The sequence below is a fragment of the Bombina bombina genome, chromosome 2 (assembly GCF_027579735.1).
Source record: "Bombina bombina isolate aBomBom1 chromosome 2, aBomBom1.pri, whole genome shotgun sequence".
Lineage (NCBI taxonomy): Eukaryota > Metazoa > Chordata > Amphibia > Anura > Bombinatoridae > Bombina > Bombina bombina.
The window spans coordinates 1,292,405,397-1,292,419,758 of NC_069500.1; the positions used below are offsets into that span (position 1 = coordinate 1,292,405,397).

A 14,362-nucleotide genomic window follows, 5' to 3' on the forward strand; every position below is an offset into this window, starting at 1 on the left:
CATATGTATGTATATGTGTATATATATGTCTGTAAATACATATATAAATACATTAATACATATGTACACACACACACATATAAATACATATGTACACATATATATATACTGTGTATATATATATATATATATATATATATATATACATACATACATATATAGACTTGTATATGTATGTATCTCTATGTTAAAGCCCTGCTTTTTTTTTTCTAACACCTGAGACATCATATCTTTGAGCCCTTATAACTTTGTTGTGCAAATTTTTTGAATAATTTTAATTAGATGGTGTTATTCTGAGTGTAACTGTATTCTGTAATGTATTTTTGATGTGTTTTGGGAAACAGTAAATCAGAGAATATGCTCACACATTCACATTTTATACGAGCGCTAAACCCAGGACGCGCAAACACGCAGAGCTGTTAGCACTTGACTAGTAATATGGCTTGAAATAAAAAAAAATTCGTACCTTAAGAATGTACAAACAATAATAAATATATATATATATATAAATCTATAAATAAAATGTATGTTACTATCCAGATAAAAGTGTTATCTGTGTGGCAAGACTTTGCTAAAATAAAGGGGAACTTTGAGAGTTATATGACAGTCTGTACAGCTTATTTACTTACCCCACAGAAGGATTCACAACTTCAGTATAATCATAGCATCTGCCCAGGACAATGCTATCCAGATTTGGTGTGGTACCTTTCCCCCTCCACTGTTTTATTGATGATGTTTGCAATTTAACCAAATGTATGTTGCTTAGTAGAAAACCTCCAAGTATCAAATAGGTAATACCCATAGCAATAAATTAATTTGTTTCCTGGTTTAAAAAAAAAAAAAAATAGTTAAAAACATAGCTCAAACCATACATTTAAATTGAGCAACCTGTACACAATTAAAATCAAATTAGAATTCTATTTTATGAGTGCAATTTTAATAATGTTAAATATAAAATTAATCAAAATGAAATGAAACTGTCAGTTGCAAACATAAAGAATTTATATAAATAGTTAAATGGGCAATAATGTAAAAATGTAACTTTTATAATTAAGATTTATAATTAAGATAGAGCATGCAGCTTTAACCCCTTAATGACCAAGGACGTACGCCACACGTCCTCAAAAAAAATACAGTTAATGACCGAGGACGTGTGGCGTACGTCCTTGGTCTGGAAAGCAGCTGGAAGCGATCCTGCTCGCTTCCAGCTGCTTTCCGGTTATTGCAGTGATGCCTCGATATGGAGGCATCCTGCAATAACCCCCCTTGGCCATCCGATGCAGAGAGAGCCACTCTGTGGCCCTCTCTGCACCGGACATCGGTGGCCAGTATCGTTGGTGGGTGGGAGCAAGTCTGGGAGGTGGGTGGGCGGCCATCGATGTGCCGAGTGGAGGGAAGGGGGGCGGGATCGGGGGCGGAACCGTCGGGAGCGCGCACAGGAGCGCGCGCGTGCACGGGGGGGCGGCGGGCGGGCGCGTGCGTGCGTGCACGGGGCGGGAGCGTGAGGGAACCGCTACACTACAGAAAAATAAAGCTGGTAAAAGCTAAAAAAAAAAAGATTTCAAAGTTATAAATAACAGCTAAGGGATCTGGAAGGGGTGGGGGGTTGGTCTTGGGGGGGGGAAGCTACACTACAGAAAAGGGTATTTTTAAAACAAAAAAGGCACATTTGTTACTAAACTGGGTACTGGCAGACAGCTGCCAGTACCCAAGATGGCGCCCATTAAGGCAGAGGGGGAGGGTTAGAGAGCTGTTTGGTGGGGGATCAGTGAGGTTGGGGACTAAGGGGGGATCCTAGACAGCAGCATATGTAAATATGCCAAAAAAACAAAAAAAAGCCCAAGTATAGCTTTTATTTTAGTACTGGCAGAGTTTCTGCCAGTACTTAAGATGGCGGGGACAATTGTGGGGTGGGGGAGGGAAGAGAGCTGTTTGGGAGGGATCAGGGGGTCTCATGTTTCAGGTGGGAGGCTGAGCTCTACACTAAAGCTAAAATTAACCCTGCAAGCTACATAATTAACCCCTTCACTGCTAGCCATAATACAAGTGTGAAATGCAGCGGCATTTGGCGGCCTTCTAATTACCAAAAAGCAACGCCAAAGCCATATATGTCTGCTATTTCTGAACAAAGGGGATCCCAGAGAAGCATTTACAACCATTTGTGCCATAATTGCACAAGCTGTTTGTAAATGATTTCAGTGAGAAACCTAAAATTGTGAAAAATTTAACTTTTTTTTTAATTTGATCGCATTTGGAGGTGAAATGGTGGCATGAAATATACCAAAATTGGCCTAGATCAATACTTGGGGTTGTCTACTACACTACACTAAAGCTAAAAGTATCCCTAAAAGCTCCCTACATGCTCCATAATTAACCCCTTCACTGCTGGGCATAATACACGTGTAGTGCGCAGTGGCATTTAGCAGCCTTCTAATTACTAAAAAGCAACGCCAAAGCCATATATGTCTGCTACTTATGAACAAAGGGTATCCCAGAGAAGCATTTACAACCATTTAAGCCATAATTGCACAAGCTGTTTGTAAATAATTTCAGTGAGAAACCAAAAGTTTGTGAAAAAATTAGTAAAAAAGTGAACAATTTTTTGTATTTTATCGCATTTGGCGGTGAAATGGTGGCATGAAATATACCAAAATGGGCCTAGATGAATACTTTGGGATGTCTACTAAAAAAAAAATATATACATGTCAATGGATATTCAGAGATTCCTGAAAGATATTAGTGTTCTAATGTAACTAGCGCTAATTTTGAAAAATAATGGTTTGGAAATAGCAAAGTGCTACTTGTATTTATGGCCCTATAACTTACAAAAAAAGCTAAGAACATGTAAACATTGGGTATTTCTAAACTCAGGACAAAATTTAGAAACTATTTAGCATGGGTGTTTTTTGGTGGTTGTAGATGTGTAACAGATTTTGGGGGTCAAAGTTAGAAAAAGTGTGTTTTTTTCAATTTTTTCCTCATATTTTATAATTTTTTTTATAGTAAATTATAAGATATGATGAAAATAATGGTACCTTTAGAAAGCCCATTTAATGTCGAGAAAAACGGTATATAATATGTGTGGGTACAGTAAATGAGTAAGAGGAAAATTACAGCTAAACACAAACACAGCAGAAATGTAAAAATAGCCTTGGTCCCAAACGGACAGAAAATGGAAAAGTGCTGCGGTCATTAAGGGGTTAAAGGGACATGAAACTCATTTTTTTTTTTTTTATGATTCAGATAGAGCATGTTATTTTAAACAACTTTCCAGTTTAGTTCTATTGTCTAATTTGCTGTGTTCTTTTCCTATTGAAAATAATACATAGGTATTCAGGAGCAGCAAAGCACTACTGGGAGATAACTGCTGATTGGTGGCTGCACATATAAGCCTCTTGTCATCGGATTACCAATGTGTTCAGCTAGCTCCCAGTAGTGAATTACTGCTCTTTCAACAAAGAATGCCAAGCAAGAAAACAAAGCAAATTTGATCATTGAAGTAAATTGGAAAGTTGTTTAAAATTGTATGATCTGTCTGAATCCCGGAAGAAAAAATCTGGGTCTCATGTCCTTTTAAGAGACCTTCCAAATTATTTCCATCATTAAAGGGACAGTCAAGTAAAAAAAAAAAAACTTTCATGATTTAAATAGGGCATGCAATTTTAAACAACTTTCCAATTTACTTTTATCACCAATTTTGCTTTTTTATCCTGGTATTCTTAGTTGAAAGCTAAACCTAGGAGGTTCATATGCTAATTTCTTAAGACCGCCTCTAATCTTAAAGCATTTTGACAGTTTTTCACTTCTAGAGGGCGTTAGTTCATGTGTTTCATATAAATAACATTGAGCTTACCCACGTGAATCTCCTAGGAGTGAGCACTGATTGGCTAAAATGCAAGTCTGTAAAAAGAACTGAAATAAGGGGGCAGTTTTCAGAGGCTTAGATACAAGGTAATTACAGAGGTAAAATTTATTATTATTAAAACTGTGTTGATTATGCAAAACTGGGGAATGGGTAATAAAGGGATTATCTATCTTTTTAAACAACAAAAATTCTGGTGTTGACTGTCCCTTTAAATTGTGTTCAGTGTTTTTATATGCACTATTTCGGAAGCACCAGTTCCTAATGAGCATGTGCAAGAATTTACAATGTATATAAGTCTGTGATTGGCTAATATCTGTCATATGATAAAGGGGGCTGGCAAATTAAAGTAAGTTTTGACATTTGTCAGAAAAAAATCTACTGGTTATTTAAAATTCTGAGTAAATGTTATTGCTTTTTTATGCCAATGTTGATTATGCAAATCTACTGTATTCAATGGTCCTTTAAAAAAAGAACAGTAAAGTCAAAATTAAATTAATTGGGTAGAGTATGACATTTTAAAAAACGTTCCAATTTACTTCTATTATCATTTTTTCTTAGTTCTCTTAGTATACTTTGTTAAAGAGTAATCATAGGTGAGCTCCGGAGCGTGCACATGTCTTTAGCCATCTGGCAGCAGTGTTTGCAGCAGCTGTACATCGTTACAAACACAGCTGACATAGAATGCTATAGACACTATAGCAGCTGAGTTTGAAACTATGTATAACATTACTTTTGCATTCTTTTAAACACTGTTGCCAGATGACTACATACACATGCACGCTCATGAGCTCATTTAGGATTACGCTTTAAAGGGACATGAAGCCCAACATTTTCTTTTGTGATTCACATAAAGCATGTGATTTTAAATAACTCTCAATTTACTTCTATTATAAGTTGTTCTGTGTTCTCTTGGAATCTTTTGTTGAAAAGCAGGAGTGTTTGCTTAGGTGCCAGCCCATATCTGGAGCAGTATATAGCAGCAGGTTTACAACAATGTTATCCATTTTTTTTAAAAAGCACTAGATGGCAGCACTATTTCCTGCCACGTAGTATAAACCAGAAGCCTACCTTGGTATCTCTTTAACACAGTATATCATCGGAACGAAGCAAATTTGATAACAGAAATCAATTGGAAAGTTGTTTTAAATTGCATGCACTATCTGAATTATTAAACATTTATTTTTTACTTTACTGTCCCTTTAAAAACATTTTTGCTAACACTGTTAACATCTACTGCTCTTAGAACATGCATGCTCCTAAACCTACTAACCTGCTTTTCAACAGAAGATATTAATAGAGCAAAGTACATCTGATAATAGAAGTAAATTAGAAAGATTTTTTTAAATAAAAGAAAGTTTTACTCTGTTTAAACTATGAACAAAAAAATAGGGTTGCATGTCACTCAAAATACCCCAATACATTGATATCTTACACAGAAAACCTAAACTACTAGCAGACAAATTACTTCAGAATCATGATTTCTAAAGGGGTTAAGCAAATGTTTGTAATTGTAAAATATTTGCATCTTTGTTTTATTAAAGTAGTCTTGCTGGATAGAATGTTGTGTTTAGTTGGGTTTTTTTTAGCAAGGTATTCGTTTCAGGAACCATTTTCATTAAATCTCAGTCAGTTAACCTCCATGTTTACTTTTGTATATATTTTGCTTTTACATCAGTGTGGGAAAATCCCCGAACAAAAAACAAAACAAAAAAAACCCACTGAAAATCTTGAGAAAAAAAAATGTATTGTTTTTTTGTTTTGGAGTTTTTTACATGTTAATCCAAAGCCAAATATATGAAAATCAGATCTTCCTTATTCACAATTTAAGAGGTTTACCTAATTAAAATATACTTATATAGAAAAAAATGTACACACATCTGGACTGGTCAGGAACATCTGAGGAAATCTATTCCATTAATTTAATTAAAGACATTATACTTACAGTTCTTAGACGTCTTTTCTTGGACCTTCAGCTACTACCTCCAGTAGTTAATATTTACTTTATTATGTAATCCATTGCTTTAGAAACATGCTTTTTGCTTCCTATCATTGCCCTTTGATCAGCAAATAATCAAAGAGATTGGAGAAGCTTCTGTACGCTCATTAAGTGGACAGTCTTAATATAATTTTATTATTGTGTATGCTTAAAGGTACATAAATGTACACACATAAAATGCTTTCATATGTTAAAGAATTGTAATATTGAACTGTTCCTTGAACATAACTATCTGTTTAACCCCTGCAAAGGGATTAAATACATAGTTAAAGTCAGCTCCAGAGCATCAATACACTACTGGGAACTAGCTGAGCTTGTCCTGTGAGCCAATGACAGGAAACAAATGTGTGTAGCCTCCAATCAGGGGACTAACTACAGGGATCTTAGCGGTCTCACTTGAGACCAGGCCCTCACCTCTAAGTAGGCTTACCAGAAGTCCCAGTTTGACTGGGATTGTCCCTGTTTGGAGGCGCTGTCCCAGTGTCCCACCCGATTGTTCATTTTGTCCCAGTTGTAGGGTTGCCACCCAGCAGGTGCCGGAATGAGTAAAATACAGGCATTGCAAAAGCCTTTTTAAAAATTCTGTGTGCAATCTGCGCCAGTCCGTGACAGTGATGTGACTGACGTCATTTCATCGGGCTGTGTGTGTCCATGCTGTCTCTTGTCTGCCTCTGATGCGGCTGTGCTGCAAAACTTGCTGGTAAGGATACCTTGCTGAGGTTTCAAATGTTACAAGCAATGTAACTGTGGTGTCTACGCTTGCCCACCCGTCTTGTCCATGCAGCTGTCAGAATAGTGTGCTTTTGCCGCGTTTAACTACCCATGCTCCCTATGGCACATCAAACTGCCCCCTATTGTGTAGCTCCTTTAATTGTACACGCGCATCTGTAAATGCGTTACTATTTTTAGTAAGAAGGGTGGGGCGGTAAATAAAATACAGACGACAGTTATCACTCTAATTCAGTAACTTGTGCAGTGTTTCTCAAAGTTTTGAAGTTCTACACTCTAACGTACCTACGTGTGAAATAAACGTCCACTTTACTCATAAAGTGAAAAATGATATGCTGTCTGTTACCCTTGTGGGTATTTGTGCTGCAGCTCGTTAATTCACATTATTTTAGTTTGCCTCCCTGTTCTCATTTTCATGTCTTGAAGGGATTGGTTTGTTTGACCTGTGTATCTGTAAGGGTTTGCCCATTTGCACATGCATTGTGTTTATTTCTTGGAACATATCAAAGGCATGTTTAACAAGTTGGGATGTAATTATCTCTCACTGTAAAATTAGTTCCGGACGGCAATCACCACGCCCCCTTGACCACACACACGTTGACCAAATCCCTGACCACACCACGCCAGGTGGTCCCAGTTTCACCTCTAAAAATGATGGTTAGCCTACTTCTAAGGAGCTAATCTAGGCCCTGCAATCAGTAGTGGCATCACTCTACCCGCATACTGTTTTGCCCTATCTATGTGTTTTTATGAAAATTTTGCTTATAGTTTAACGAAAGTGCATGGATTTGCCTTTACAATAGAGAAGGGTCTGGCTGCAGACTGGAGCTCCACTCTAGACAGGAAACATGTGACCTCCACTCAATGGTTGTTTTTTTTATCAACTTTAATGTAACAAACAATAGACAATCATTCTGAAAACTAAACATTTTGCAGCTTTCTTGTTCTTAATGTTCACTCACAGTGGTTTATGCTGATTGTCATTTATAAGGTGACCACCATTGTGAGTGAACACAAGAAAGCTGCAAAATGTACAAGGCTGAAGTTGTCTTTGCAAAATAAAGATTTATAAACAAAATATCTACAGTTATTGTTATTTTAAATACAGGTAGCCCTCAGTTTACGCCGGGGTTAGGTTCCAGAAGGAATGGTTGTAAATCGAAACCGTTGTAAATTGAAACCCAGTTTATAATGTAAGTCAATGGGAAGTAGGGGAGATGTTCTAGGGCCCTCTCAAAATTGTCATAAGTAATACCGAATACATTATTTTTAAAGCTTTTAAATGCTAAACAGCATTATAAACCTAATAAAATAATCACACAACACAGAATATATAATTAAACTAAGTTAAATGAACAAAAACATTTGCTAAACAGCATTATAAGCCTAATAAAATAATCACACAACACAGAATATATAATTAAACTAAGTTAAATGAACAAAAACATTTGCTAAACAGCATTATAAACTTAATAAAATAATCACACAACACAGACTTCACTTGCATTTTTCTGCAGACAGTTCTTTCTATGCATTCCAATCTGGACTGATTTATAGACAGGAAGATCTTGTTCCTTTGAAATCTGCTCGATAGCTCAAGTCTGGTTAAACTGATTAATTTCAGCTTGCTTGGCTTTGCTGCAACACAAGCGGACAGCTCCGCCTACTGGCTATTTTAATAAATGCACTGCTTCTCAATGCTTTTCAATAGCAGTCACATGACTGGAAAAAAGGTTGTTATTCTGAAACGGTGTAAATTGAACCGTTGTAAAACGAGGGTCACCTGTACAATAATATACTTTCTAAAAACCTAAACTTACATTTTATAAAAAAAATCATCTTATATTGCATTAAACAGATGGCAAACATGGCACAATTTTGATTATGTTTTGAATAAGTAACTGATATTTTAAAAGGTCACTAATTTCTGTGTGGATACATACAAGGCCTGAGCCCTATCATAGGATAGACATGTTCTTAACCTGGCCCAACGCTTTAATCTGGTGCCAACCTTGCCACTTCATATATTTTACCTTCTCTAAATAAGTAATTAGTATTTAAAAAGGGTTAAAATCCTTTGGGTCACTCATTTCTGTGTGGTTATATAGGGCGTAAGCCCCTTCATAGAATAGACATATTTTCAGCCTGACCCAATTCTTTTTGATCTGGTGCCATCTTTGCCACTTCATATATTTTACCTTTTCTGAATAAGTAACTGGTCATTTGAAAGGGTTAAAATCATTTGGGTCTCTCATTTCTCTGTGGATATATACAAATCCTGAGCCCTATCATAGGAGAGACATGTTCTCAGCCTGGCCCAATGCTATTTATGGCAAATAAACTGGTGCCAACCATGCCACTTTATATATTTTACCTTTTCTAAATAAATAACTGGTATTTAAAAAGGGTTAAAATCCTTTGGGTCACTCATTTCTGTGTGGATATATACAGGGCAAGAGCCCCTTTATAGGATAGACATGTTCTCAGCCTGGCCCACCGCTTTAATCTGGTGCCAACCTTGTCACCTCATATATTTTACCTTTTCTAAATAATAACTTGTATTTAAAAAGGGTTAAATCCTTTGGGTCACTCAATTCAGTGTGGTTATATAACTTATATAGGGCGTGAGCCCCTTCATAGAATAGACATATTTTCAGTCTGACCCAATACTTTTTAAGGCAAACAATCTGGTGCAATCTTTGCCACTTCATATATTTTAGCTTTTTTGAATAAGTAACTGGTATATTAAAATAGTTAAAATTCTTTGGGCCACTGATTTCTGTGTGATATATACAGGGCCTGAGCCCCTTCATACAATCCTTTTTTTACAGGAATGTAAGCTTAGGAAAATGTTTATTTTTAGTTCTGAACAAGATTAGTGCCAGGTAACTGTTTGCTAAATCTATCCATTAATATGCAGGCTCTACTCAGGTGCTGAACCAAAAATGGCCCCTTTCCTAAGCTTACATTGCTTCTTTGGTTTTTTAACAGGAATGTACGCTTAGGAAAATGCAAATTTTTAGTTATGAACCTTTTTCTAATCGTACATTGCTTCTTTTTTTAAAAGGACTGTATGCTTAGGAAAGGGCCCATTTTTAGTTCTGAACCAGATTAATGCCAGGTAATTGTTTGCTAAATGTATCCATTAATATGCAGACTCTACTCAGGTGCTGAACCAAAAATGTCCCTTTTTCTAAGCTTACATTCCTTCTACTTTTTTTTTTTAACAGGAATGTATGCTTAGGAAAATGCCCATTTTTAGTTCTGAACCAGATTGATGCCAGGTAATTTTTTGCTAAATGTATCCATCAATCTGTAAGCTCTACTCAGGTGCTGAACCAAAAATGGCCCATTTCCTTAGCTTACATTCCTTCTTTTGTGTATTTACAGGAATGTAAGATTAGGAAAATGCTAATTTTTAGTTCTGAACCAGATTAATGCCAGGTAATTGTTTGCTAAATGTATCCACCAATCTGCAGGCTCTACTCAGGTGCTGAAGATAAATGGCCATTTATCCAAGCTTACATTTTCTGCTTATGATACCTTTATTAGAAAAAGCAGTATTGTAAGCCTTGGTAAAGGCCCATTTTTGGTTCATCACCTGAGTAGTGCTGGCTGATTGTTTATTAAATTATCTTGTTTCATAATAATTTACTAAATGTATGTTTATGTATAAAATTAGATTTTTTTTTTAATATCTTATATTACCTAATGTAAAATAATAAGCTGAAGATAAAGAATAAAAAATGAAAATACTAAGTTGATTTTAAAACAATTATTTACTGTTAATATACTAAAAATTAGAGAGCCAACATGATACAAATATTATTTATTTGAATATAATTTATGTTAATAACTTAAGAATATCTTATTGCCATACTCTTAAAATTGCTTGTTAATACAAGGGAACTTCTCTGAGCGGACACAACTTACCTTGTCAGCGCAGCTCACTCTTCTGATCTGTGATCAATCGATCGGGTCTCCAACACTCAGCAGAGACATCCAGCGAGTGACAACTTCAATGACGTCAATAGAGCTTGCGCATGCGCATTGCGACAAAGTGCCACCACATTCCAACCTGGGTTGTCAGCCCAGATTGGACGACCGGCAACAGTACCCACGGAGTGGGTTTGAAAACCAATAAAAATAAAAATTTACATTGCAGCAAAAAGGTACATATTTAAAAATAGTACATTTAAAAGTTTTTTTGTTTCAACACGGTTAAACGATTTTTAATAAGTTTTATTTTTTACTACAATGTCCCTTTAAAATCCTTTGGCCAACTCATTTCTGCATTGATATATACAGGACATGAATCCCTTCATAAGATAGACATGTTCTCAGCCTGGCTCAACTGGTGCTAACCTTGTCCCCTCATATATTTTACCTTTTCTGAATAAGTAACTGGTATTGTGAAAGGGTAAAAATACTTTGGGCCACTCATTTCTGTGTGGATATATACAGAACGTGAGCCCCATCATAGGACAGACATGTTCTCAGCCTGGCCCAACGCTATTTATGGCAAATAAACTGATGCCAATCTTGCCACTTTATATATTTTACCTTTTCTAAGAAAGTAAAAAGTATTTTAAAACGGTTAAAATCCTTTGGGCCACTGATTTCTATGTGGTTATATAAGGCATGAGCCCCTTTATAAAATCCATGTGTTTTCAGACTGTCCCGAAGAATTATATGGCAAAGAAACCCTTTTAAAATAGCAGTAACTTATTTAGAAAAGGTAAAATATGTGACTTGACAAGGTTGGCACCAGTTTGTTTGCCATAAAGAGCGTTGGGCCAGGCTGATAACATGTCTGCCCTATGAAGGGGTTCATGCCCTTTATATATCCACACAGAAATGAGTGATCCAAAGGATTTTAACCCTTTTTAAATACCAGTTACTTATTTAGAAAAGGTAAAATATATAAAGTGGCAAGGTTGGCACCAGTTTATTTGCCATAAATAGCATAGGGGGGTTAGAACAATTCTCAATGCCGGAGCTCCACAGAGTAAAACAGATTAATTAAACAGGACATGACCTCTCTGTGATCATATATTGTATGCCAGACATATCTGTAACATCATAATAGTGCAAATATGCAACTTACCTATCGGACGACTTCTCATGGTACACTCTTTTATACTGTTTAATCCCTCAATAGAGACCTCTTACGTGTGCTCAGACCTTGGCGTCTCAAGCCGCACCTCAAGGTGTTAGGTTAGTTTGCGTTTGGGGTATGTGGTGGCATAAGGGCTAATACATAGATACTTGTGGTAGATATGTGGCAGCATAGGGGTTAATAGATACTTGGGGTGGGTATATGGAGGCATAGGGGTTAATAGATAGATACTAGTGGTGGGTATAGGGGTTAATATTTACTTACAGTGGGTATGTGGCAGCATAGGGGATAATAGTTACTTGTGGTGGGTATGTTGTTGCATAGGGGTTAATTGAAACTTGCTGTGGGTAAATGGTGGCAGAGGGGTTAATTGATACTTGGGGTGGGTATATGGTGGCAAAGGGGCTAATAGATACTTGGGGTGAGTATATGGCAGCATAGGGGTTAATATATAGATACTTGCAGTGGGTATGTGGCACATAGGGGTTAATAGTTACTTGCAGTGGGTATGTGGCACATAGGGGTTAATAGATACTTGTGGTGGGTATGTGGTGGCATAGGGGTTAATAGATACTTGCGGTGGGTATGTGGCAGCATAGGGGATTATAGTAAGTTACTTGCTGTGGGTATGTGGTGGCATAGGGCTTAATAAGTAGATACTTGTGGTGGGTAAATCGTGGCATAGGGGTTAATAGATAGTTAGTTACTTGTAGTGGGTATGTGGCAGCACAGGGGATAATAGTTAGTTACTTGCGTTAGGTATGTGGTGGCATAGGGGTTAATAGATTAAGAGTTTAATAGGATAGGTTTAGATGTTTATTAGTGTAGCGTTAGTTTGCGATCATGGGGTACTTCGGTTTAGGGGTATTAGGATTAGTGGTTAGGCACACTGCAGTTCTTTTCAAGGGATCCCTTTACTATCCATTGCCAATATGGTCTTCGATGCTGGGTGTTGTCTATAGCCAGCATCGCTGACCAATGGCATGTATAGTTAATACCTCTCTGCGATGCTGCTATGTCGGGAGCTTGGAATATTTAGACAGGCTCACTCGACATAGAGGTGGATCCCTTCGATACTTTGTAGCAATTTCAATCATAAGGGCAGCACGGCAGGGGCTCTGTGAAGAAGAGGAGTGGGATAGCACAGCTCTCCAGTCACTACAGGTGAACTTTTTTTACAAAAATGAATGCAAATGTTCCACAAATGACCGGTATTTGTTTTGTTTAAAACGAGACAAATACCGAACAGCATAGACGACGGGTATTCAAAATACAAAGTAATTGGAATATTTGGAATAAAAGATTCGGCCAAATTGAAAATTTTGCCTATGCACATATCTACCAATCGCTGTGCAGAATATAGCCGGGTTACATTTTGCTCTCTTTCTCTCTTTTATTCCATCTTGTATATATGTCTATTTGGTTAATTTGCTTGTTCTGTTTTGACATATTGAAATATTAAAGGTACATGAAAACCAAACATACATGTTTAAACAACTTGGTATCTTGGTATCATTTGTTGATGGAGCAGCAATGCACTAATGGGAGCCAGCAGAACACACCTGTAAGCCCATGACGAGACATATATGTGCAGTCACCAATCAGCAGCTAGCTCTTGAGCCAACCTAGGTATACTTTTCGACAAAGGATACCAAAAGAGCTAATAAAATTAGATTATAGAAGTCAATTGGAAAGTTGTTTTAAATGATATGCTCTATTGGGGAGGGAGGTTCATGTCCCAATAGGTTTTGATACAATTGCATACATTTTATCCTAGAGATTCAGTATCTGATTATTTTGGCTACTTTAACAAAACCATTTTTATATTGATACAATTTTATACAACTTTGCAATTTACTTCTATTATCAAATGTGATTAATTATGTTGGTATCCTTTGTTAAAGGAGCAGCAATGCATTACTAAGAGCTTGCGGAATACATTAAGTAAACCAATGACAAAAGATGTATGTGTGCAGCAACCAACCAGCAGCTAGTTTCCAGTAGTGCATTATTGCTGCTGAGCCTACCTAGGTATGCTTTTCAACAAAGGATGCTAAGAGAACAAAGCAAAATACTTAATAGAAGTAAACTAGAATGTTGTTTAGAATTGCATACTCTATCTGAATATTGAAAGTTTAATTTTTCAGTCTACTGTTCCTTTAAACTCATATTTCTAGTTTTGTAGTGTCAATTTAATAACATGCATCCATAATATATAAATCATACAAGATATGTGATAGCATATTATTGGTTGTCTTATAAAATAGCCCTTGTACATTTTACCTACACTATTTGTGGCTTTGTTAGCTTCTGAGCTCACCGTTTACTTCCTGGCTGTGTGTGCTACTCTTCTTCTTTCTTGGTGTCGAATTTCTGCTTTTAATTTTATCTCTAATCTCCAAGTTCCCTTCATGTGGAAAACTGATCATTTGAAATAGAGGAAGACATTACATATATTTTGATCCAAAGAGGGAGGTGCTTGAGAAAACTGGCACAACATAGCGAGAAAAACTTTTTAGTCTGTCAACAAGTTGCTGACAATAGATACATGAGCCAGGTTGGTAGCATTATGCAAACATTAAGCTAATACCTTTGCTGGGAACTAAAAAACAAAGGTGTGAGTGTGCAAAACAATACAAAAAACAGCATTGCT

At 36.5% G+C, this 14,362-nt stretch overlaps 1 protein-coding gene across 4 annotated transcripts in view; it reads right to left on the reverse strand.

Moving 5' to 3' along the window:
- Positions 1-14,149, reverse strand: part of BST1 (bone marrow stromal cell antigen 1) — a 275,199-nt gene extending 261,050 nt beyond the window's left edge. For 2 of the 4 annotated variants that reach the window (XM_053704123.1, XM_053704120.1), the window contains exons 1-2: positions 14,030-14,149; positions 630-823 (exon numbers count right to left, since the gene is read on the reverse strand). In XM_053704123.1, the coding sequence (XP_053560098.1) occupies positions 630-802 (173 nt within the window). In that variant the 5' untranslated portion in view covers positions 803-823; positions 14,030-14,149. Of the gene's footprint in view, positions 1-629; positions 824-5,807; positions 5,839-13,996 lie in introns of those variants that run through there. The other 2 variants (XM_053704121.1, XM_053704122.1) reach the window with 2 other exon arrangements.
- Positions 14,150-14,362: the final 213 nt, after the last annotated feature.